The sequence below is a fragment of the Caloenas nicobarica genome, chromosome 12 (assembly GCF_036013445.1).
Source record: "Caloenas nicobarica isolate bCalNic1 chromosome 12, bCalNic1.hap1, whole genome shotgun sequence".
NCBI lineage: Eukaryota > Metazoa > Chordata > Aves > Columbiformes > Columbidae > Caloenas > Caloenas nicobarica.
Genome location: NC_088256.1, coordinates 16,701,230 through 16,727,559, shown reverse-complemented (window position 1 = coordinate 16,727,559; position 26,330 = coordinate 16,701,230). Strand labels below are relative to the sequence as shown.

Here is a 26,330-nt window from a genome sequence, read left to right as displayed (position 1 = left end):
TCAACTAATTGTGCAGGCTTCAAAATGTCTAAAGCTGCAATGCCAGTCTATCTGATTACGTGTTTTGCAAGTCACCCTTATCTTTGTTAGATGAGTGGACTGACCTAAAACTGAAAGGATTTATGTATCTTTAGGCTAGCAATTGCAGCCAGGATTCATTCTGTTAAGTGGTAAAGACAACACTGGTACAGTAGGCACAGCTACTCCTGCACTGGGTGCAGGTACTTACCCACTTCAGCTGCCTTCGGCGATGTAAGATAACTCAATTTTCTGTCCAGGTTGAATAGGCAGGATCTTTCCCACCATGTGTTGAGAGAGCACGTATTTTCCAACATCCCTGTTTTCAGTAATGTCCATGTAGGTCATGTATTGAGGCAACTCTTGGTTTTCAGTTGACCTGCTTGGAGGGTAACTCTTGGTGCTCAGCCAGGAGGGTTTTGTTCCTCTGCTTGACTCAGTCACATGGGAGGAAGGATCATGAGAAGTTGTAGTACATCAGATCCAAGGTCTGGCAAGTTCGGCATCCGAAGATGTTCAGAGGCACATACTTAGAGAAGAATATGAGATCAGAGTGCAGAAGTATAGGGAAAACACACAGGATACTTCCATTCCATATTTTCTGGGGCTGAGGATTATCTCAGCCAGAGCCTAAAGTGGTGTTAACCAGTCCTTGACCAAACCTGGAAGTGCATGAATCATGGAGTTTTATTAGGCAATTTAACCTTTGGCTAGATATTGAGAAAGTTATTCTAATTTTTTTTTTTTAAACCCCAAAACCATGCTTACACTAGTAGAGAAGATCTCTCTCTGAAGAGGCTTAATTGCAGATTAAAATATAGGTTTTCCTTTACAGATTTAGAAGAAAGAAAAGCACTTTTTAATGTGTGAAACAATTAAAATTAAATATGATGGAAAAAACCAGCTTCTAGTTAATAGCAGGATTGTATCACCTATGTTGATCTTCTCTGTTAGTCAAGTTTGGAGTCCTCAGGCAACCTGACAGGTGCTTGTTGCTTAATGAACCTTCCCAAGTTTTACAAAACAGGCGATTTTTAAGGACTGGATTCTTTGTTTTATATTATGAGAATTTCACTGATTTTCAACTAGGACTGGAAAGACTAGTGCCCTAAAGCCACTGAAATTAGAAAAGGGTAGGTGCAAGCATTAGAAGGTATTAAAATATTTATAGAGGACTTGATCATTCAGGCAATTGCCGAGGTTTCTCTGTGCGATGCTTCCAGGATCGTCAGGGGTGCACAAGATGCAGAGAGAAGCGTTTGGGGACAAAGTAGATCTTCTCTCTTTCTTATTCATACCAAGTAAATTATGTCTCATAACTTCATGGGCCGGATTAGGAAAAGAGGCCTGTGTTTGACATCTGTGAGGTGTTCTCCTGGGCATCTCGCAGAAGTTTTAAACCACATTACAGGCTTTCTCTAACAGAATTAATTTCCTCTGCAGTAATCAGAAGACTGCCTTCTGTTTTTATGTATCATGTGTTAGTTCTCTTGGCCCAATTAAGGAGTGCTTTGGTTAATCAACACAGTTGTAGAAGTGAAGAATCACCAGAAGACAGGGGAACAATAACATGATCATATTTAATTCCTATTTCAATTAAATTTCACCACTGTTTACAGTCACTGAGGCTTTTCCCCTGGGGTCATCGGCAGTACATCCATTCCACGGGCAGTGCGTGCTGAGAAGTGACGCACCAAGCTTTAAATAGGGATATATTGATATGCCTAAATGCCACTTAAAAATCTGGGCAAAGATGACTTGGACAAGTTTTCACAACTGAGTCACTGATAAGGCTAGAAAACGAGTAATGAACAAAACTTGAGCCTCTAAATCTCTGTCTTTGCAATTACTATGTTTTCTGCTTCAGTTCACTGTGTGCATTTTTTTTCCCTGAGTTTATTCATTCGGTTTGCTGTGCAAAGGAACAATGTCAAGGGAATAATTACAGGATCTTTTCAATGCTTTTCTCATAGATTCAGAGAATACCCAGTGACAACCTGAAATCTTACTCTGGAGACGCTGGATATCCAGCTGCTTCCTTGAACTCCATTTTACTCTTTCTGGAAGCTTTATCCTAAATAAATGCACACCCCTGACAGTTCGTGTTTCACTTGATAAATTTCTGCTCATTGCACTATCCCAGACAATTCCATCCTATGGAGTTGTTTGGGATCATCTTCCAGGAAAATGATGCCTTTTTATCACTCCTGCCAGTAGGCAGGTTTCCTGACGGAAGATTTTAGTGTATTTTTTCTATATAATTTTGAATTTAATTTCTTCTTTACATGGTCACATGGCTGGTATACGTGCCTTCAGGTTTTAGTGAACTCAAGGGGAATTACAGCCTTCCACAAATTCCTGTTCAGCAGTAGTTTTGTTGTTGTTGTTGTTCAAGCAGCAATTAGATGAGCTTTACAGCACCTCCTGAGGCCTTTGGGCTGCCTAGGATGTCTTTGTGAGAACTCACCTGGAATAGACATAGCCAAAAATGAAGCTTCTCACTGCATCTGTCTTCAAAAGCCCACACAGCTTTTTGATGAACATGTCTTTTGCTGTGACTGGCGACAGTTGTATACGGTTGTGATTACATGATCAAACAGTCTTCCTAATTACAGTCTCACAAGACCTATTACATATTCACATATTGTGAGTTGCTCCCTCTGAAATCACTAGGATTCCTCAAAATTGGTAAATTTAAGCAAAATGGACAATGTTATGGGACTGGAGCCCGTCTGGGGAACTGTAATATATCTGATCCAGAATAAATTGCTTCAAGATAATTGGAAGTTTCCATTGCTGCAGAAAATGGCTTCTGGTGGCTTCACAAAATACCAGTTTCTTGAGAGTCTTCTCACACTGGTGATCTAAAAGCTGTTGTATCTGATAATGTTAAAGCTGAAGTATTTGCATCTTGTGCTGTTGATATGACTGCACATTACAGGGTGATGATCCATAGGATACACCCTGGAACTTCACATGCCAAGATGGAGAAAATCAATCTCTGTTAATAAAAAAGGCAGGCTCAGTGGCACAGAAAATCACTACTCTGGAGCCTTAAGGAGACTCCTTCAAAAATTCATGATTATAGCATGGAATCTTGGGCTACATTGTAGTCCTGAAAGAAATCAGGATATGGAAGGAAAAAAAATCAAATTTTGTTTAAGTAGAGATATTACAGAGTAAATCCCATATGCAGATACTGTCATTGATCACATGGAACATAATTATATTGTCAATACGTAAGAACATTTTCCAAGTTTCCCAAGTACCAAACATTTTTCCCACATACTTTTCAAAGGCTGTTTGTTTGTTTGTTTTCTTGTTGTTTATTCATGCTCCTAGCACTAAATCCATCTGAATAGAATTTCTGATTGTTGTAGTCAACTGCTGTAGGGTAGCCACAGGACATTCAACCTCTAGTGATATACAGACATTTAACAAACTCAGTGTTGACCTAATGACTTAAACTTAATACTCCCCAAAGTATTTGGTGATGTCCCCTGCTGTTGGCATCCACAATGCAAATACAGTATGCAATAAATAGCAGAGAGCCAACATCTCTGCCCTCATGTGTGCACTGTGCCTACAGCCATCCTGACGAAAAGCTTTTATAACATGACAGAAAACTGAAGACACTAAATACCTTTCTATAAAGCAGATTTCCCATTTTCTGTGTATGGGAAGTCTGAATTATTGTGTCATGATCATTTGCGGGCCAGAAGAATTAATATACAGTCCTGCAGTATAGGTGGGTGTGATGGCTGATAATTTGGATGGTCTTTGGCTTGAAACACAGCTTTTGTGCGATTAGAGCAGGAAGAATTTCAGCTTCACTTTTACAGTATTTAAGCTTTTAGCTGTGGCATACCTGTAATGCAGTATTTGTTTGAAAGAGATTGGATTGTTTTAGATGTAATCTAGTCAGTTGCCTGGAAATGCAGCCACTCTAAGAGTGTGCTACAAGGCCTTTTTACCATGTTATAGCACAAAATTATTCTTTTTAAATTATTTTTCACATATTTAATGCAGCTGCAGATCTATTAATGAAGAAACATTTCAGCAGTTCAGCTGATCAGCTAAAAACCAAGAAGAAGCTCCTGACAGTTCATCTTCTTGCTTACTTAAGCATGGCTGAGTCATGACTAGAGTGAATCCAGCATTTATTTATTTATTCATTCCTTCGTTCATTGTTAGGTGCATGTGTGAGGGGCTTGGGTGAGTGCAACTTATTCATGTAGGTGCCGTCTTCCCTGACTTCTGAGGTAAGGTGAGACTGAAACACTATTTTACACAAATACCTGTTTTTCATGTTTTGCGTAACAATATATTCATAACATTGGACTTCTCAGAATTCATTTGAATTATTTCCATTGCAAAGATGGACAAAGAGGACAGCTGAGAGACAAGAAAAAACTGGCCTTAGAATTCAACACTTTTATAAATTTTCAATAGGAGCTGGAAAAGATCAGTTTTAATTGAGGCACTCAGCTCTCTCCCAGCTGTAACTTGCACTTCCTCAGTACATTATTAAATAATTTGCCAGCAAAGATAACATAATGGCCATTTTGCACTTGCTGTTCTGCACTGCACTTTGAACTGATGTGCTGACAGTAGCCCTGTCTGTACCCAATTGGTTTCACACATGGACTTGTCCAGCTCAGAAAAGTACATTTTAATTGTAATGCCCCCAAATCAGGGGCACATTTGCTAGCATTCCTAATTCAGAACTTCCCTCTGCAGTTCTCCTCCCTGACTCTTTAATGAGTAGGAAAGACACACGTTTGATTAAACTGAAGGCAAGTGATGGGTGGAACAAACACTTGCACAAAGTAAGCAGCTGCTTAGTATTCAGGAGCAAGCAGAGCACTTCAGCTTCTGCAAACAGCTCATGGGCGATCAACTTTTATTTGGCAAAGAGGATGCCTTTCCCACTGTGCAGCACCTTTCTGAAGCTGCAGACGCAGCCAAGGAATTAAGCAGATGTCAGTCAAGACAAAGGAGTATGATTCTGTGCCAAGCCAGTCAGGTGAATAAGGTGGTCTGCTTTGGTGTCGGAAAAATTGGGAGGGAGTTTGATGTGGTAACTGAGCACGTTTCCATACCCTGCTTTCGCGAGAAATCACTGCCATGGTAGTTTTTGCTGAATGGCACGACGCTCCAGGGAGGCGATTGCTGTCTGGGATGCTCACGGGGGCTGGCTGGTGTGCACCATGGGGCCGGTGTCTGGCTGTACACAGGCTCAACTGCAAACTTGCTCACAGCAGCACAGTGCTTACGCCATGGCTTGTTATCACAAGCCTTACAGCCAAGGAAAAAGTCAAGGGTAAAGGAGTTTTTTTGGTGTCCTTCTGTCTCCCCATTGTTTTTCTCCCTCTATTTCAAGGGGCGCTGCAGGCTGTTGGCTCCTGCTGCTCATACTGAGGTTAAGTTGCTTCCTAAGAGAGACAGAGTAAATCTTGTGGTTCTGTTTGCAATCTGACCCTCTGCCGCTGTGTACAAGCAGGCCTTTTGTACCCGAAACAGCTCCAAATTACTTTACATAAACCATAATTTTCCAGGGGGATCACTGTAGTTTTCCATTTTGCTGCTAATTGGATGATAGACTTGCAATAGCCTTTGTTAACATGGCTAGCGCTGGGCAGGGTACAGTGATGGAAGGCTTTTATTTAGAAATTGTGCAAAACTGCAGTGACTGTCCCCACTTGACAGCAATTGAATCCAAACATCAATTAACTAAATAACACACAATTAGCTTGAAGAAAAAAAGAAGAAAATTGCTTACTTCACATTCTTTGTTGAAGGAAATACCAGTCAGAGGATGGGAGGATTTTTCTTTCTCCTTTGAGAAGACAAAATGGCAAAAGATGTTCAGAAAATGCATAGTGGTTTGTGTTTTTTTCATACCACCTTTTTCTCACGTAAGAATATTTGAAGAACTAGATAAGAACGTCTTAAGCTCCTGAGACGTTGAATTTCCTTTGTTGTTTTTGTTGTTTTTTTTTTTTAAATCAAAATTGCAGTCACTATGCAAGCATGGTTTTTCCTCTTTTCACCCTGCTTTAGGATAGTTTAAGCACAAGCGCAGCTCCACTGAAGCTGGCTGCCTTCACAAGGAAGGACAAGCAAACAGCAGGCTGCTGTGCAGTGCAACAACAGGACTGCAATATTAACATTTGCATCGCCAGACCAAGCCCTTCTTCTTTCATATTTTATGGACTTTTAGGGAGCCATAGGCGAGGCATTGTCAGAACTTGTGATGTTAAAAAACCTGAAGCACTCAGAGGCCTTAGGAAGCAGCTGAGTGATGCTGTCAGGACTGGTGTTTCATGTCTGGATCTTTTTTCGAATCTGGGCAATAGTGCCAAAAGGTGATGATTCAGCCATGACCAATGCACAGGGAAAGTCAGCCACATCACTGGCAGGAAGAAAAAGGCGCTCACCTAGTTTATTGCCCTTTATTTTAAGTATTAGCTCAATACCATCTTCCCAAAAGAAGTAGTGCAGTTCAACATGGAGAATAAAGCTCGATCCTATCTGCTTTCAGCTGTGGTACAGTCCCAGAGTAGAGGCTGATGTCTGCAGTGGGTCTCTGACAGCTGGGCTTTTGGTGGATGATGCACTGGACAGAGAAAGAGCATAGATCAGACCAAAAAGGCAGCTGCTACAAGCTGACTTAATAGCACGTAGTAAGAGATGACCGTTTACTCATGGCATCCTGGCTTTGAATTTTTATTGCACTTTCCTCAGAAGCAGTTAATGCACAAAGGCATTACGTGGCCTCGCCTCTCACCTTGGGGCTGGACTGCAGCCGGTCCCTTGGGGTTGACATCAAGGCTGTGGCTGTCTCATGTCCATTAGTTGCATCAATCAATAATTCTTCACTTAAGACTTTTTACTCGTTGGTCAAAAAAGATTTTATTATGCTACTTTGAGCTGCTCACAGCATTATTTCACAGGTTTCAAATTGTGTTACTCTTTTGTTAATACTTTTAGGACCTGTGTTTCATAATTGGATAATGGAGGGTGAGAAATATGTCTTTTAACCATCGGGAAAGCAATGAATATTGGATGCTTTTTCATTAACTGATGTGAGATTCAGCACTGCACATATTGATCTGTTACTTTCTTACAGGAACATTTTACACCCGAATGCAAGTTCAAAGAATCAGTATTTGAAAACTACTACGTGACGTATTCTTCAATGATCTACAGACAGCAACAGTCTGGCCGGGGTTGGTATTTGGGTCTTAACAAAGAAGGAGAAATAATGAAAGGAAACCACGTGAAGAAAAATAAACCTGCAGCACACTTTCTTCCAAAACCATTAAAAGGTAATTGCTTGGGTTTGCTCCATCTATCTGAACTGACATTGTCTTGTGTCAGAGATGTTTGATTGCTGTGCATACATATTTGAAGGGTTCAGCTACTTATATAACTGAAGTATGATGTTCTGTAACACACTGTTAATATAACCAGAGCTGCTTTTTTTAGGTTTCTCTACATCACTGCTACATTTCTCTAATTTAACCAAGTACACATATTAGGTTATTTGTGCCCAAAGTCCATGGGTTCTTCATTATAGATAGTGAAAGCTCTACCTGGAACGGACCAAACATCTGCTCATAAGCCATTAGCACCGTGCTGTATAGCTTGTCAATCTGTGCTTCATATTACAGGATGTCTGTTTGTCTGTTTTTGCCTGGGATAAAGCTGTAATGTGCAGTGCTTATTAAACCGCAATTCATGTGATATCAGCATGTGGCATTGAAGGTAATCATGCATGTGGCATGTGTATACGCTGTGTATGAAAAGCCAAGACCTAGAGTCATCCCCGTTAACTGAAGCCTCTGAATCAGGAGTGTGGTCAGACTTTGCTCCTCTTTGGTCAATGCAGAGAGAGATCTCAGTCGATGTCTGAGGTGCTCTTTTTCTCCAGAAGAACCAGCTACCTCTATTTCTGGGTTATGCTGTTAAGTAGCCTTTCAAGACAGTGTCATTTTAAAATCAGAGGGGCTACCTCAAAGGTGCATAGCCCTCAGTGGAAGCTGGATTAGTCTGGCAGTCTACCTTTAGGACTGAGTTTTAGGCAACATGTCAAGGTTGATTCTCACTTCTAATGTGTGTGAAAACAAAGGAAACAGAAGACTAAAAATTAATTTTCACACCCATGTGCTTAGGCTGCATATACAAGTAACAGGTCAAATCACAGCTGTTGACAGTGCTACTTCACTATTAGTAAGGAAATGTGGATTTTTATCAGCTTAGGTCTATCTTGCAGAGTTTTCTAAGCGTAGGTGGGTGGATGACTGTGTTTTCTCCCTTCTCTAAAATGTCATTCCCCTGAGGAGTAGCTCAGAGGTTCTTAGGGAGTGCTTGAAATGGAAGAGGTCTCCTTGCCATGTTTCTTTCATTCACTCCTTACATTGCATATTGCTGAAAGAAAAATCCCAATGCTTCACAGCTGGACTTTGCAGGAACAGACTGAGTAGCCTGTGCTAATGTGTTGCCTCTCTTTTGCTTTGCAGTGGCCATGTACAAAGAGCCTTCTCTCCATGATCTCACAGAGTTCTCCAGATCTGGAAGTGGGACCCCAACAAAGAGCAGAAGTGTTTCAGGAGTGCTAAATGGGGGTAAATCTATGAGCCAAAACGAGTCAACGTAGCCAGGTTCAGGCAAGCCAAGTGCTCTCTAAACAGAACCTTACCTCTGGATGCAGTTGAATTCTTACTAGCAGTCTTTCATCCAAACGTTCAATTGCCCAGGACAAGCCACCGAACTTGCATAGGTCACTCGTTTATCAGCCATTAGATCTACTGGTTGTCAAAGGATATACCCCAATAATGTAGAATATGCTTGTGCATATCACAAGGCACTTGGATAGCCAGCAAACATAACTGCGGAATAAATCTCGGAGAAGAAATGTCCAGCTCTTTCTCTCTCTCTCTCTTTTTCTCTCTCTTTCTCTCTCTCCTCTATGCTTTGTGGAATACAAACCAGAAAACATTTCACTGCATTTACTGCTCATAAGCATTTGCTTTCCAACTCAGAAAAAGACCACTTTTGCTCTTCAAAGGAAATTTTAATGCTTGTATGTTTTATAGGGGCAAACAAAAAACAAATATGTAAACTCCGTTGTTTCCTTGGCTTACTGTTTTATATCTAAGGCTTGATAAAAAAATGTATCCTTTAATTTGGAATAGTGCAACTTTTTGATTTCTGAACTCCAATGGGTCTTTAAAGCTATGTCTTTAAAAGAATAATTAAAAATTCAGGGTTGGAACTGAGAGTTATTGTCTCAGGCTCAAGCAAACAGTGTTCTTGTGGTTTTAAACACAATGAAATATAAATTTTTATAGATTTGTAGTTTCTGGTAAAGTTCTTGTGCTAACCCCAGTCTGTAGGAATTGAGTTGTTTTGTTATCCCAAGTGGAAGTTAACAGAAAGGGATAAAATTATCCTCCAGTGTAGATTTCTCTTAATTCCATTTTGTGTGTCATGTTAAACTATTGTTGTGGCTTCTTTTCTAAAGACAGAAACTGTGGAATTAAGGTGACTTAATTTTTTTATAAGAAACGTCTTATTTGTAAAAGTCCTTCTTTCACTGTAATGGGCACGTGAATATTGTGTAGGAGGAAGCGTTAGGAAAGGTTACCCCTAAACAACATATACTTATACATGCTATTGGAAACAATTGTTTAAAAAATGTAGTTAGGTTTCCATTTAGGTCATCATGTCTGTTGCATGGGAGAAAGTTGGAATATTGGCATAGAGTTGCATGATGTGTAAGATTTTGTGCATTAATCATTGTTGGATTCTGTGCTCCAAAACTGACATAGTTCTGTACAGGCAGCTTTCTGCCTTGTACAAAAGAGTTGTTTATTATTTGTTGTATACACAACCATGCACTGAATAAACTATTTATATTAAGATGTACTTTTTAAAAAAGCTTGTTTGATTATATGATGTACATCCGTGATTAATTTCAAGGGAAAGGGTTGGCAGTTAAATTATAAAGTTATAAAAGATACCGTATTTAACGTTAAAAATATTTCTGTGTAATGGGTTATTCCCCTGTAGCGCCGTACACTATACAAATGAGAACAGGTTCCTTCTTTTGGATCTTGTTAGAACTGGTCTTACAATGCCCAGCCGAGATACTCAAAACATAGTGACGATTAAGTGCCACAAAGTCTTGGTAATGGCCCCTCTGCTGTGCGCTGCTGGAGCCCCAGTGAATCGTGCTCCTCTGCTTTGAGCTTCTCTGGTTTCTCCATGTCTGACCTCCCCAGTAGACTTCCTTGGTGCAGCACAAAGTGCCACCTCGCAGCACAACCTCCCCAGAGCCCTCGGTACAGGGGTGACCCAAAGAGATGCGGTAAGCCAAGCACTGCTTGTGCCAGGGTGGCACCGTGAGGATGCTCGGAGTTTGCTGTGCATCACTGCAGGTACATTTTAGGGACCAGCTTTATCTGGTCTCAAGGTAAAAAGGCTCCCATGCCTTCTGCCTTTGTGCACATGCTCTGGAGGGAAAAATGTCCCTCTCTCCTGCCTTTTCTCTCCAAAAACTTCAGTGAGAACTTTTCTCATCTATAACATCCAGGCAGCTCTGACAGGTGAGCCTCATTCATCAAGGTGTTTTGAGAAGTCCTAGGAGGAACACGTTATCACCACAGGTGGCTGACGAACCTGTTCTGGGAGGAAATAATGGAAATAGAGGCAAAAAGTTACCTATAAATGTTAGCCTGAAATTAATAATATCAGTATTCTGCTGTCTGCTCTGTGTCCCTTCCACCTCACCAAGCTGGAATTAGCCCTCAGACCAGGCTGGGACAATGACTTTTTTAAAAAGGTTGAAGCTGAGAGAGGAGGAAAGGAGATTATGTTTCAGATCAAGCCTCTAAATTGGTTGGTTTGTGGCAAATAGTAGGCAAAGAGCTCTGGCTTGCTGAGCTCCCATATTGGAGCAGTGTGTTTCCCTCCCAAAACCCACCATCTTGATGGCCTTCAGAGGGCTGGGAGGGTCCTCAGCTCACCCCTTTCCAAAGGTTGAAGAAAGTGGGAGCAATACTAGTGTCATAGAAATCCTTAAAAATTTAAGATGTGGCTCTGATTGCTCCAGAGGTTTTGATAACTCAGTGAGTCTGGAGCATCTGTTCCTTTCAACTTAATATACTCTGCCCTCATGGAACATTTCTCTTAACCCTCCCAACCCCAAATATCAGATCTATTGAGGTGCATGTTCCAAAAAAGGAATCCGAGTGCCTTAGGAACATAAAACCTGATTAAAAATATGCATGTTTGTAGCAAAGGTAGTTCAACGCTCAGTGTTTACTAGCCTAAAGATAACTGGAAGTCTGCTGCTTTGCTTTATAGCTGCAATCTTACTGTTATTTCCCATCCCCAGTACCTCCAACCTTGAAGGTCATCCATAGTGGGAAAAAAGTGCTCATCTCCCAAACTGTCCATTCTGAGGTTTGTAGTCTGACCCATCTTTCATATTGACATTGGCATCAGATGTGTGTTCACTGCCAAGTCCCTGGTTTCAAAGGTTTCTAATACACCAAGCTAACAAAAGCCACTCTTGGACTGAGATGAGAAGAGAGACATAGTGATAGATGAGCCATAAATAGCCATTTCTGACAATCATGTTAACTTTCTGACAAACCTGTTCCAATAATATCTTTTTTCCTTCAGAGTATCTTGGACTGAACAGGGAATATTCTTGACAGAGTCCTGATAGCACTCAAAAGCTCGTCTACACTATGATTAAAGTTGGGGGGGTTATTCCCCGGGTTTTACATGTAGTCTCTGGAGCCATAGACTGGGATTTAATAAGGAGAAATAGAGTTAAATGTGCCTCCAGAGACAATGAAGTGAAGGTGATACTCTGACCCAGCCAGAATAGTCCCTTAGGTAGACAAGAATGGGGCTCCAGCAGAGGACTTAAGAATTCTGCTAGATGTTGGAAAAATGTCCATATTGATGGTTATTGATCAAGAGAAAACTTATAGCTACTGGTCAAACCACTTTGCTTTGCCCCATGTACAGTGGCCAAGTGCAGTAAGATGCGCACTTCGAGTAAGGACAAAGCCCGGGGGCTGGTACAAAACCAAGCCCTTCGCTGCTTGTGAGCCACTGACCATCTTCAGCAGGCTTGGTCTCAGGCCCTTCTTTTATTGCCAATGTGGTGGCTGATGCCTTTTGCCTGCCGTTTCTCTTGTCCCTGCCTCTCCACTGATGCTGTCCACACTCAGTGCGGCAATATCACAGGCCTGGAGTTGGCTCAGGAGGTGCAAAACTGGCACAGCCACTTGGTGATTCACCTGGGCTCCACTTGGCAAAGCCCTGAGCCACCTCAGGGGCTGTGCAGACACCTTATGAAAGGCTGACAAATACTACCTTCCAACCCAAAAGAAAACAGGTCACCTATGAAATTGGGAGGAATACTGCTAGGAGCACAACTATTACGAGGCAAAAATGCTGCCTTTTTGTGATCCACCTGTCAGAGTTGCTTTCTCGGAGGTCTCTGCAGGGGGCTCAAGCATTGCCTGCTTGGCCCGGTTTTGACGTGAGGGAGGGTGCGAAGAGCTCTTCTCTGTATCACAGAGATCTTTCTTTTAATTTACTTCATGCTACCTCATAGCATGGTTGTATCTCTGTAGCCACTTGCTCAGCCGTGTTCATCGCTGGCGCGATGGAAGACATTTCCCTACTTGGGGCAAATATCTCCATGTTACCCCAGGCAAGAACGGTGCCCCTTCTGCAGCACCGTCTCGTGTCCCCACCCACTGGTTTCCAGCCCATGGGCCAGGTTTTCCAGTGGGATAAAGACGGTGTAATGAGCTCAGGGATGCTGTGGTAGGCCAGGCCTTTCCTCAGCTGAGCACCAGCATGAGAGCCAGGTCTGGCAGTGCTTTGCTGTGTCTTGAGTATCTCTGTGCGGAGACCAGAGCCAGGTCTAACAGGTTTAAATGTCTCCCTGACGTATCTGTGACCAGGACACTTTTGCAGGACAGAATCTGTATGTAACAATCTCCTGTCTTCTAATAAACAATTCTCTCTAAAACAGACTCCCTCTTGTCTGAGCTTTGATTTTTAACACTGCAGATACTTAAGGGCTCTCCACTCCACCACCAGTGCACTACACTATTGCTTAGCTTTCCTTGGGACATAGACCCTTCTGTATCAACATTCTCCTTTTCCTGTGTCTTCCTGAACCAGAGGGGGGCAACTTGAACGGTCAAGCCAAGACCATCACAGATGGATCCTTCAGTTTGCTGTAGCCTCAACGTGGTCCATGGAGGACAGAGCAGGTGTGATGCATCCAGTTCAGAGAATGGCTGCTCTAAATATTTGAGCTCAGTTTCCTATACAGTATAAGACCAAGACAAAAACCACCATGGTTTTGTCTGATTTTGGTTCCGCAAAAATTACATGAAAGACTAGTAGAAAGTCTATTTAAAATAAATACACTTCTTAGGAAAAAGCCCTACCATGTGATTAACCCCGAATAACACCAGCTTCGTGCTTTTCTTCAGCTCTTTTGGGGGTGGTTGCTCTTGACAACTTAAAATTCCCAATTCACAGGGTAAATTTTTAAGAAACTTTCTCCTCTGGCATAAGGGAGCAGAGATGTGGGGCAGTGCCCTTTCCTGGCAGGCTGGCACCAAGGTTCATGCTTTTTGGAGAGCAAGGTCCTGAAACAAGCTGGGTTTGCTGGTGCATGATGGCTTTTATTGCTGATATGCCCCAGTAGCAGAGCTTACCCTGCTTTGGGAACATGCCATGTCAGTTTGGGGGACACTCCATCACCCTGCCCTTCTGCAGCTCCTCTCGTGGGGAAGTTTAAATATTAAAGGAAAAACTAAATTTGAAACATGTTTTACACTAATCAGAGAAATTGAAGTAATAAATTATTCCATATCATCAGGAACTGGAAGACAGTTTATAGAGTTCCCTTCAAAGATCATTATTAACAATTTGGAAGTTAAGACTTTTAAATACCATGTTTGGAAAATTACTTTCAAGCACCTGTAGGCCTAATGTTTTTCCCCACATGTGTTTGGCATGTCTCACCTAAATTCAACAACTGGAGGGGCAGGATGGGTTTCTCAGCATCACACGTTGTCACACTCCTCTTCTGAGCTTGCACCCTTGCTGAGGACAAGTTCATGGGTCCACCTTCCATCAAGGGCCATCACACATATACGGAGGAAGAGTCATCCCTGTCCCGGCTTTTGTGGTGCACAGAGACAAGATGTTGAGTGGGGCTGATCTGAGCTGTTGATGGCATATTTTGGGGGACACAGCAGACTTGCAGCTCCCTTTGCTCCTGTACAGAGACCTCTCAGCTCAGAGCATGCTCCCAGAGGAGCCTGGGGTGAACTGAGAGGCTTTGCAGAGAAAAGAACTGCTCAGGCACTGGCAGCAAAATGCTGCTTGCTGTGGCTGAACGGCCGTGGCAGCAGCAGCGCTGAGAGAACCATGGCTGGTGCCTGTTAAAATTAATTCATTAGTTAATAGACTGCAAAGCTCTGAAAAGTAATTTGTCATGGCTTGTCGCCCACACCTTAAAGAAAACCAAGGCACAAACAAAAGCCCTATCGAACTAAACCACTGCCACTCATTGAGTTCAGCAGAACTCAGCTCACACCCAGACACACAACCAGTACAGCAAAATAATAACTCTCTGTTGTGGGTGTCTCAAGGCCTGATCGTAACCTCAGTTGCGAAATACACCAGGGACTATGGTAAGTCTGAAGTCCAATGCTGATTTGAAGTACCTTTATCTAGACCAGCAATTCACCCAATTGCTGAAGGACCAGTGGTTAATCTGTGAAATATTTTCAGATAACAAATTTAACTGGTTCAAAACTTAATTAAACCTATTTCCTTCCCAAATGGTTTCCTTCAAATGGTACTTGAAATAGTTTTACTTTCCTCCATTGTCTGTTCAATGCACTGGTGAACTTTTTCTTCTGAGCTTCTCCTTATTTTAATTGTCTGCTCATCCAACCATCCCTTCCGATAATTAAGTGAGTTAATAATATAGAATGATCTTTAAAAATTAAACTTCTTTCATTGTTAAGCAAAAGCAGAACTTTTGTTGTTGTTTAAATGGGTAAGTTTTTAACTTTCTTCATTTAAAAGAACAATTATTGTCTTTGGAAGTAGTGGCAACATTTGGGAACGCACCTGCTACAGAGATGTTGCTGGAAATGTTACTTTGCAGTAAATAACACAAAGGTTTTGCATTAGATGATACAATGAGGTTTTCAAGGGAGTTGCAAACAGCCAATCTTATGGTCAGTCAATCAGGGTAGACTGAGCAAAACAAAGAGAAAGCAAAGGAAATAATAAACTGGTCAGGAATAGCAATGCTGCACTTACCAGGCAGCGTCCTCTTCTGCTTGGACGATTGCTAAGGCTCAGTCTATGAACACATCACCAGTCTCACCTTCTTGGTCACTAACGCTTGGTTCTGCTGTATCCTTTTCTGCAAATTTATTCAACATTCAAAAAAAAAGCTTTAGCATTTCTGCTTTGCCTCGCCTGGCAAAAGCAGCTGGCTTGGATGCCTGATGTGGAGCCCAGGCACGTGTCAGAGTCCCATGTCAGGTCCATGGCACCTCTGCTGTCATGCAAAGCCAATGTCTCACCAGTGTTTCTCCGATGGAGGTCACTTTTTGAGGGTCCTTCTCCCTCTCAGTACAGCCCCCCCATAACCCACACATTACAGAGCAGGGGACTGTGCCTGCCCAGTTACACATCTGGCTCCAGAAGAGCTTTGGCAGCAGCTCACCCACAGCAGAGCCAGCCCCCGGCACATCGTTCTGCGGCACGTTACTGTGACAGCTCTAAATCTTCTTCGTTTTCAACAAAGGCAGAATTCTTCCATCATGCTCCACATCAGACAGACACCAACTCACTCGGAGTTTCAATTCTTCCAAAGAGGAAAAAGTCTTCACACAAGCACATTGAAATGTAGTGCATATGTACACACAAAAAACTATGAAAGATACACACACAAAGACATTCATACATATATTATCAATCGATGGATAGATATAATAAATAGATCTATGTATACATAGCAGCTGATGTTTGTCTGCTGGCAAATAGCCTGAACTGGTGGGAATGGGGTCAGCACCAGCAAGTTCAAGGAACACCTCATGGTGTGAGGCAGACTTAGAGCAGACAGCAATCCACTTTGCCAAGGCAGTAAACTGGAAGATATTTAGGAGATGAAAACCTTGCTAGCCTTGTTCGTGCAAGCACTTACCAGGCCCCTATTCCCCTTGGTACTGGCTGAGCCACCTTTTACAGTGAGTAGGAAGGGACCGACACTTTTCTAGAAGTCTTTTACTTCTTGATCGAAGTTTGCAGTAAGAAAGGCTTTGGTCAGTCAGGGTGAAGTGCGACGGTGAAGAATTTCTCAGCAACAGCATGAAAGATGAAAGCGGGCTCCAATCCCTCGACCAACACGGCTACAGGGAGGGGAAGAAGCTGCTAAAACTTAACAGACAGCTGCTAAAACATCTCAGGTATTTGAAAATCACTATGGAAATGCAGAAGAGTTTAAACAGCTGACAAAGATTACAAAGTTGGATGGAGCTTGCTGGGCAAGAGGAAACAAGAGGTGGGGGAAAAGGTTAATCACCAGCAGAGTTAAAGGAAATGAAAAGTAAATGTGCTAAAAGGTGCTGGGAAGAGAGAGTAGGCCTAGGAATAACCGGTGAGTGGGATGGTATTAATGATGACTCAAAAGTGGTAAAGAAGTTATTGAAAGTTAGGCTGCCTACAGATCCAGGCATTTGTCTTAGTACCAAAAGTCTTCATTAAATGCCAATAAAACTTCCAGCCATATGGTTCTGAACCACCTAAGCCAATCTCTGCTCTGATCGCCCAGAGCGCTGGGTAAGTCACCTCCTCGCCCTCCTGGAAAATGGTTCCAAGAGGAAAAATCACTGTAATTACAGAAAGGTCAACAAAAATGAATGAGCTCGTCAAGCCCGAGTGTATTGCACCCCGAAACAAACAGGCCCAGGGTGAGTGGCTGAGTAGCAGTGTCTCTAACCAGTTTTATTTGTCATCTGAACCTTGTGCTAAAACCATGTTATTGCTCTATAACCAGAAGGAAATAATCAATTTCTAAGCCAAATTTGATATCAGACGGTTTGTGTTAGTTCACATATGCAACAGATATCAGTGCTCTTCCAAACACCTCATCTGTGTCCAAGTGGACTTCGTGGTATCACTGTGAATTTAGCAGTAGAATCAACTAAAAGTTTAGCAGCAAATATGTACATTCTCCTGTCCCATAAATTCTCTTTGAACAAAAACATCCTAATCCAAATAGCTCAAGTATCACCTGCCCTTCTTTAAAGTGAATGCTGTGCTATAAAATAGAGTGATGCATGCCTAAAAGTGCACGAAAAAGAGAGCGCAAGAAAAGAGCAAAGGAACTATATTGCAGGCATGAAAAACAACTGCATATAAATTACTTCTAAAACAATTTTTCCTATTGAAAAAAAAATTGAACTGCCATGTGGAACACTCGAACTGCAGATGACAGAGAGCCACCTGGACCACGTGGCCCTGCCTTGCCGCACTGCATGTGCTAAGAAAGGATGAAGAAGTTAAAGAGATAAGGAAGTTTGTCCTTTTTTGGAAGATCTGATGAACAAATACAGAATAAGCATTTTCTCCTTGCTATATAATAAGGCATCATGGGGATATATGAGACTGAAGTCGGCTCGACTGTGCACAGCTTGGGAGCACCAAGGTTGGGTGGTGGACCTGATGGTCACAGTCTAGTCTGCCTTGACTGTTGAGAAAGGGCTGAGTGTACCTGGAATTACTCCTAACTCTGGTCAGAGATTTGACTTTTGTCTGCATAAAACCAGCATGAAATGTAGTGTAATAAAACACCACATTATGTTGTTCTCAGCTCTCTCATTAATGTCAGAAAATGAACCAGACAGTGACTTGATGAAGGAAAATGTCTGCTCTCTTCCTCACATGTGCTAAAGTACGCAGGCTTTTGGGGTAACCTTTACAATAATTTATGTATTCAGGACCGGTAGCCAAAGAGGACGGTAGCGTGAAATTCCCTGCAAGAACCCAGCCTTCAGCCCCAATGTCTGAGCACTTATTTGAACAGGATCTTGATTTTTTTTTTTTCTGATGAAGGCAGCTGTCAAACCACTCAGGGAACAATGCTTCGTAAGTAACCATGATATTTAAACCCCACAACCTTTTAAAAAGTGTAAGATCTGGCTTAAAGGGCAGCCTTCCTGAAATAAATGACTCTGAAACCTCCTAGGTCAGATTTTTTTTTAAAAATCCATAATGGACAGACATCACATTATTTTACTATAAGAAGATGAATCACTAGTATCTGGCAATTGATTTGCAAGCTACATTTATTTATGATGTGTTTGTACAGCACCATGCACATCCTTATCTGTTACCTAGATCCCAAGGAGTTACTTTGTCCAAATAAATCAATGCAATTTCTGAATTAAATTATATAAACACTCTTGGAACGTGGACAAGTGAAAGTTTCTGCAGTCATTCTCAGGTCTCTCATTAATGAGCTAGGAGCTGGCAAATTACAGTCTAAAGAAAGTCAAGGAGGCTAGTGAGTTTAATATGGACCCTGCAGCTGGGTTCCTGTGGCTGCCTGTGCTTTCCTGGGTGATACAATTCCTCAGCTGCATTACTGGCACATGCTGCATTCCAAGGGAGAGAAAGAGAGGGGTGATTTTCTCCTCTTTTAACCAGTGTGCTGGACTCCTTTAGTGATGGATGTGGTGACCAGTAACAGGCTGCAGTCTGTGAACTGGTGCCTGAACAGATACAGAGCAAAAAGATGGCAAGAAAGCACCCACAAAGTCACATCACTGTTTTCCTTCAGCCCTTGTTTTTAAATTCACCTTGTCATAAGCCTGTGGAAATCCTGGCCAAGAAGACATTGCACGTACCCTGCCATCTTCCTCCCTTCCCCTCTGTCTGGCCACTGTTTCGTGTCTGGTGCCCTGGGAGATGCTTTGGGCAGCATCTCTGGCCAGGCAGCAGCTGCCTGCTGCACTCCTGCCCTGCCACCGCCTAAAGACACAGTGGCAGTAAAGCAAGAAAATAAATCATACGTGCACTGAGACACCAGCTCTTGAGCATCTCAAGTTGAACCTTCCAAATTAATTGACGTTGTTGACTGAATCTTTCTGTGTCTCTGTTTCTTATATATAAAGTGATAATGTTTCTCCCCTGCTTTACTGGGCTTCACAGAGACAAATTAATTAATAGTTTGCATGTGAAAACAACCAAACACGACTGGAGTAACGAGTGTCATGGAAAAAAACCAAGCGGAAACAGTATTTCATCTTTACAGCAAGCCTGAGCAGTATGCAGTAAACAAGGGCTGGGATCACACACGGAATGATGGGAAGAAAACAGATTTTTGAATTGCTGCCCACTGATTTGCATCAGGCAGCCTGCTCAGCAACTGAGGCAGAGCCCCTATGGAAAAAAGAGTGTTTGATCATATAATGCACCATTGCTGGAAGCCCAGGAAATGGGCTGCGTTTCAGGATAAGACTTTTCCTGCTCCTTGCACACCTGACTTCGCAGTCTGAACATTGTCACATAACTTGTCTGTTAGCTTATATAATTTGATAGAAATTTAATAAAGTTTGTGAAGCTTATCTGTACTATCACAGCTGTGTGCGGGACTGGGTCCTTTGAAAGCGCATTTGTTAAATGTGCAACGGTTCGAAATATCCTGACAAATACAAAACAAATACCTTATATAATTCACTGCATTTTACATGTCATAGCAAGACATATCAAAAGAATTATGTAAAACTCACCAATAATTTAAAATGTCACTGGAATCACTGCATAATTAGGGCAAGGTCTTCAAAAGGCTCCCTATGGAAGCAGAAACCTCTGTAACAGAGACTCAGATGAATGCATATAAGTAAAACACATTGTACTTGCATTGTATGGTGGAATTGGAAGCGCCGATGGCACTAACACAGCCTCTGTGCCCAGCAGCACCGGGTGAGCTGGAGGCGGCCTCCACACTTTGCAGAGATGCTCCTGCTAAACACCTGGGCATGTCTTATAGAGTGTGGTTTCTTTTATGAGCAGAAGGCTATTGAATTCGAGCATCACACACTAGAACTACAGCATAAAGACAAGCTTTGGATGCCCTGCAACTTCACAGGACATCATGGTTCTTCCAGTCTGTCTCCCATGCCAGGCCAATGTGATGGTTCATGCTGGAGATGGGTGTATGACCATGGGCTACAAAAATTCGTGGAACCTAGAAATGCCTTATCCTTCATTAATGTGTGTGTTCGGCAGAGCTTTACAGGAATTGAGGAGAAGAAATGAAAAGCGCATGGGAAGGAACAACTTAGTGACATCTAACATCAAAGAGCAAAGAGATAAGAGTTGTTATTTAGACCTGCCAAGTCTCCACGATACCCAAAGGGAGAAGGCAGGCGTGACCTACTTGCAAAATGAAGAATTCACCAGAAACCAGGTTTTAGGATTCAGCAGACAGTCCAGCCTCTAAATCCAAATTTCTGTTGTGAAAACCCAGTGCTAACTTACGACTAGGCTTGAAATGCTGCTTCGTTATCTGAGCTAAAACCGCTCTCCTCCTGCTTTGACTTCTGGCATCTCTCCAGTTGCACCTGGTCACTTTGCAGTGTGTTGCAGATGATGCTAAGCTGCAGCAAAAGGCTCTCATGCAAGCAGGGGCTCTGGCCCCAGAACAGCAGTTAATGCACATTGCCAAGAAACCAGGGGAAAAAACCCAAATCAAACCAACAACAACAACCACCACCACCACAAAAAAATCCCACCACATCTGCCTTCCAAAGCACAGCAGGGCTGAGATGTGGGGAGTTGAAAGGAAGGAGTCAGGGATGGAGCTGTGCAAGTGGGGGTGGCTGGAGCTGCCAGAAGCTGCAAGGAGGATGTGCCTGCCCCACGTTCCCCCCACCAGCTACCTGAACAGGACTTGGCAAGAGCCAGCGAAGAGACACAAGCTTTAAATTCGCAGGTGCAAAATTATAGTTTAATATTGCAGGTGCAAAATTTAAACTTGCAGAGCAAAATTTTTTGCTCTGCTTGCGTGGGTGGATTTTTGTCCTTCCCAGTGGGTGCCTCCCTCAGCATCGTACCTGCAAAACGCAATATCCTTGCAGGACCACCACAGCTGTCAAGCACAGGCTCTGCAGGGGGTATGTGGGAACACCAGTTAGGCATAGGGCACTGGGACAGGCAGCAGCAAAGCCTTTGAAGGATCTATCCAAGCACAACTCTGAATTCTGTGCTGGTATTACAACTTTCTTCCATTCTATTCTGTCCTCTGCGTGCAAAGGACTAAGGGTATATGTATCTGTCTACAAAAGGGTCTGACCCTGAGCACCTGAACAGCACTTGTCTGGGGTGAACAAAGTTCCAAGTGCTCAGCCCACAGTCTCGTTTTGTCCCTCTTGGGGGAGCACAGGTTTACAGGAATGGGCTTTCTCTGGGCTGTAGACAAAGCCAAGCAGCGTGACCGACAGCATCAAACCCAGAGGGACTCCTGCAGAAAAAGCGAGCTTGGAGCATGAGAAGAGAACAAAAAGGGGAACGTTTCACTGTGAAAGGGCATCAGAACTGAATACAGCTGACGAAGAACTGCCTGGAGAGATACAGGACTGCTCTGGTGATGCCGAGGAAGGCACATTCTGGGTATCACAGGGGTTTTTGAACAAATCTGGAAAGATTGCTCAGATGTGGTGCAAGGACAGGGGGGAAGAGGATATTTAAGCAATCCATCTGGCCATGCACATTTGTGCTCTGTCAACTAAAGAGACACCAAGTTTGGAGGTCTTTTTCCAAATTTGAACTTTTTTTTTGCTTCAGCTATTAGGTTAACTTAACCTGAAGAAGTGGGTTGTGCCCCAGCATTGGAAAGATAAAAGAGGGGATAAGGGGGAAACAGGGAGGGAAATGGTGTGTTTAAAAAACTGGAAGTCTAGAGCTGGTAGTGTCTGTCTCAGACCTCAACAACTGTAACATCAGGGCTATGCTCTCAGCTGCAGATGTTAGAAACATCTGTTCATCGCAAAGTGCCCAGAAACCTGGGCAGGGGAAATTTCCAGGTATTTCTTAGTTTCTCAAAGCTTGCCAAGGCCAGGAGCCAAACACACCAGCCTAACAACAACCTGCTAAGCTTGATGTCTGGCTGCTGTTGGTCCTGCTGTGTTCACTGCTCTCCTGCAGTCTCCTCACATTTCCTGGATCTCCCCCTCCCCAAATCTACAGCACTAGATAAAAAGTAAACATGAAAACCAGAAGCATGAAAGAAGCAGCTAAAATTCTAGCTCTCAGCACAGAGGAGAAAAGCTGAATAAAACAGTAGTAAATGCATTGCAAACCCCAAGTAGATCCTAATTTTCTTATTTTTAAGTTTTTGACTGTTAAGCTTACCCAGCTGACCTCAGGGTTTGGGATTTATAAGCCTAAGTATATTTGCATCTTGATTTATGGTAACAGATCAGCAAGTTCACTGCAACACTGCATTTGACCATGAAAAGCCATCCTCAAACTACAGGCACCATGGGCATCACAATTAAAAAGAAACAAGTGCCCATTACAAGCCCCAGAACTCCAGTCCAAAAGATGCAAACACAGGAGACAAGGGGGTGGGTGAAGGGGATGCATTCGTATTCCTGTGAATATTTATGGAAAGCTGGGGAGTAAGTCCAATGGAAATCAATAAGAATTTTCTGCATCAGCTTCAGCACCTTTGTAGCTATGGGATTCGCTCTGAATTCACCCTCTGCGGGTCTGCTGGTCGCTGCAGGGCTTGGGACCCACATTGCTCCAGGTATCATTGCCACCTTCTTCCCCAGGGCACCAAATAAATGCATCTCTCATGCCTTTTCTACAGCATCAGGAGACCGCTTACAGCCAGCTGTCACCAGCCGTGTCCTGGAGACACTGGGAAAGGAGATTTTATGTATTTCATGTTGAACTGCTGAAGTCTGTATTTCCTTTGTTCCCGTGCTGTAGCTCAAGGCATGATGCGTGTGGCAGAGGACGGGGCTGGGTGAGTCAGCTCCAAGTGCTGGGGATGGCGGTTTCCCCAGCAACGGGAGACGGGAGAAGAAGAAGGAAAAAAAAACCCTTCGGAAGAGCTTTTTCCCTGTAAACAGGTTCTCGCTCTTGCTCTTCTCAGAAATCTGTGTGCAAACCTACACACACAAACACATATACACACACTCCTGCCACTACAGAACAAAGGCTCGATTTGCTTATCTGTTTGTTGCTTTGCTTTTTTTCTTATTTTTGAATGTGAAATGCAAAGCAGGAATTGGTATGAACAAAACCGAGCAATCTGAGACCTCCGCATATGTCCTTTAAACAGGGATAATGAGAGACATTGCAATTATTTTTCAATCAAAGGGTAACTATTAGCAACCTCCTATAAACACATCCACAACACTACAAAGCTGAATTTAATCACAGGTCCTGATGCTGGGCCGTAGCAGAGCACTGAGTTATACAAAAAGCAGCAAGGAGAAGAATAAAGAGAATTATCAGACAGCTAGTGAATTTTATATTTGGGGAACATCCCTCTCGAGCCTCAGGGGCTTAGTGACCTATCTCTGTCTGTTCCAGAAGACTCAGAAATGCTAGTGGAGATTGCCTTGTTTTCCTCCTCCTGCTCTTCTCTCCTGCCCCAGGAGAAAACCTGCATCTGAAACTCCTTTCTGTCTGCATTAGAATCGACATCCCTCGGTTATCCTCACCGCATCTAAAAATAGCACAGGGAAATCCGCCTGAGATCAAAGCGATTCATTTACAAAGCGCTGTGTGAGGACAGAGCTCCGCGATTCTCATTCCCATCACATCCGCACTAGTCGGATGGCAGGAATCGCACCAGCATTTTGAAAATGCGGGGATGGCTCCTGCCTCCCTTCTCCCTCACTCCGCCACCTCCGAGGAAAAACAAGTGAGAGGAAAATGATGCAGGGTTGGTGGGAATGAGCAGAAATGGGCTTTCTCTGCACATGTTGTAGATGATGCTCTCCTCCGGGCTGGGCTTCAGCAGCTCTGTGCAAGGTGGAACAGGAGTGAAAAGACCAGAAAATGAGGTACAGCCTCAGTACCCAGAGAAATGAGCATCCAGCCATCTCCAAGCATGCCAAGGGAGACAAGAACATTGAGCACATTAAATTAGAAATACTGGGTGAGCCCAATTCTCTTCCAGCAGTAAGACTGCCCTGAGAGGTGCTGCAGGACCCATCCACACTGCAGGAGGATGCTGCAAAGCTTTCCTCTGAGATCTTCATGTAAACCCCCACTCTGAAAGCTTAATTACGGTTGCTGATTAATTGAGCAGTACATAAGAAACTGAGTTACAGTATTATGTCTTGGGATAGCTAGCCCTGTGCTTTTTAATGCAAATCTCAGGGTGATTTGGGAGTTTATCCAATAGATCCTGACACTGGGATATGCCCCAGGAAAACTTCTGCTTTCTCTTTCTTTTACATAAGGAAGTTTATTATTAATAAAGTTCTTCAGGAAAAAAAACATTATAAAAGCATTAATTATAGTAAGTGAGCCACTTTCAGAAGCTCAGAAACTAGAAGACAAAGTAGAACAGCTCCTTACAAGAAAAAGTAAATGCATCATTTTTAGCTGGTTCCATGATTTCTGAACACTCGGGGGTAGCATTACCTGAAGGTCCATACTTCCCACAAAGTGCCAGGGCTTTCATCCATGCAGGGCTTTTGTTTTTGAGGAATGGCAGAGACGGCTTTCCGTGGCCCTGGCTCAGGGCACGTGGCACAGTGTCTGCAGCATCACTGTCCTCTGGTAAGCATCTCCTCTTGGCTAACGGCAAGCAAGGCTCTGTGCTTCACTAACAGCATCTTGCCAAAACAGAGTCACCAACAGTCAGATTTCGGGGAGCTGGACTGGACATGCATTAAGATAGATGGTCTTTGTCATTAATGACTTGTACAGTTTATATTGATCTTTGACCATCAAATACAACTATTGGGATAATAAATAGTTCATCATAAAGCTGAAATAAAAATTACTTGATGTTTTCCAGTCTTGCCAACAATATCTTTCAGCTGGGCAAAATATTCAGTGAATAGTTTGCTTCCCAACTAGAGCTCCTTTTTTTTGCCTAGTGAATTACATCCTGAAACCCCACTGTTCATAAACATAACAAGTCACTTCCCAGTTTATGTTAATATAGTGCAGCCAAAAACTATCCTTGTAAATCCTTCAGATATGGATCCTGGTGTTTGCTGAGTCCAGAGAGCTGCTGTGTGTGTCCAACTGTTTGCTGTGTCCAGCCCATCGGCTGCAAAGCCTCAGCAGACCGAGGATTTCAAGATGACCAAGCAAGCACTTCTCAGACACATCCATTGATGTAGGTGTCTCCTCCATGTCCACATCCACATGTTCTCCTCCACCTAACACCCCTGAGAAGTGTGTTTTATTGGCATTGTCTGAATGTCTCAAATATCCTTTCACAGGGAGTGGAAAGATGAATATTCCTAAAACTGTTTTTGCAGTATTCCCTCAAATGATTGCAAATCCCTGCTCCCTAACACATGCTCAAAAAGCCCCAAAATCTTAAAAAAAAAAAAAATTTCAGCATAAAAACCATCACCATCCCACTTCTCATTTCTTTTCAGATGCTCAAGGGACACAACGTTTTGTTGAGGAAACTGCTACTCATTAGAAGAATATTACAGTGTAATGGCAAGAATGGCAAGGCCATGCAATGCCCAGCACCTAGTGCAGTATTTTCAGACACATTAATCTACATTATTATTATTTACACGCCAGAATCTCATCATAGAGAAAGAAATTACAACAGACTGACCCCGACATATGTCTGAGCTGCTGATTGCAAATGCTAACACTTCCCTGTGAAAAGCCAAGCTGTAGCTATAGGAAAGGGGTTTGGAGGAAAAGTTACTGGATATAGAGGAATCTGCTGAGCTGGCTGGTGGGCTCTGCTGCACCCCAGCATTTCCAGCTCCCAGCAGCATGGGTATTCCTCAGCCCTCCTGGAGCCGTACAGACAAAAGAGCTGGCAGAGACCTCACTGCCTGCAGTCCCATTTCTGCTTCAAAACACACAACTAGGAGAGTTTGCTGCCTGACCGCTACCCCAGGGTGGGGGGCTCTGGTTGGAGGCTGAATGCAAAGATCACGTGCAACAGTCATTCACTTGTTTTATGTGAAAAGAAGGTTTGATAAAATGCTTTGTCAAGAAAA

General features: G+C 42.9%; 1 protein-coding gene across 7 annotated transcripts in view; it reads left to right on the top strand.

Moving 5' to 3' along the window:
• Positions 1-13,064, top strand: part of FGF13 (fibroblast growth factor 13) — a 312,624-nt gene extending 299,560 nt beyond the window's left edge. For all 7 annotated transcript variants that reach the window (XM_065643581.1, XM_065643578.1, XM_065643579.1 and 4 more), the window contains 2 exons: positions 7,151-7,349; positions 8,544-13,064. In XM_065643581.1, coding sequence (XP_065499653.1) covers positions 7,151-7,349; positions 8,544-8,680 — 336 coding nt within the window. In that variant the 3' untranslated portion in view covers positions 8,681-13,064. The remainder of the gene's footprint in view (positions 1-7,150; positions 7,350-8,543) is intronic.
• The last annotated feature ends 13,266 nt before the right edge of the window (positions 13,065-26,330 follow it).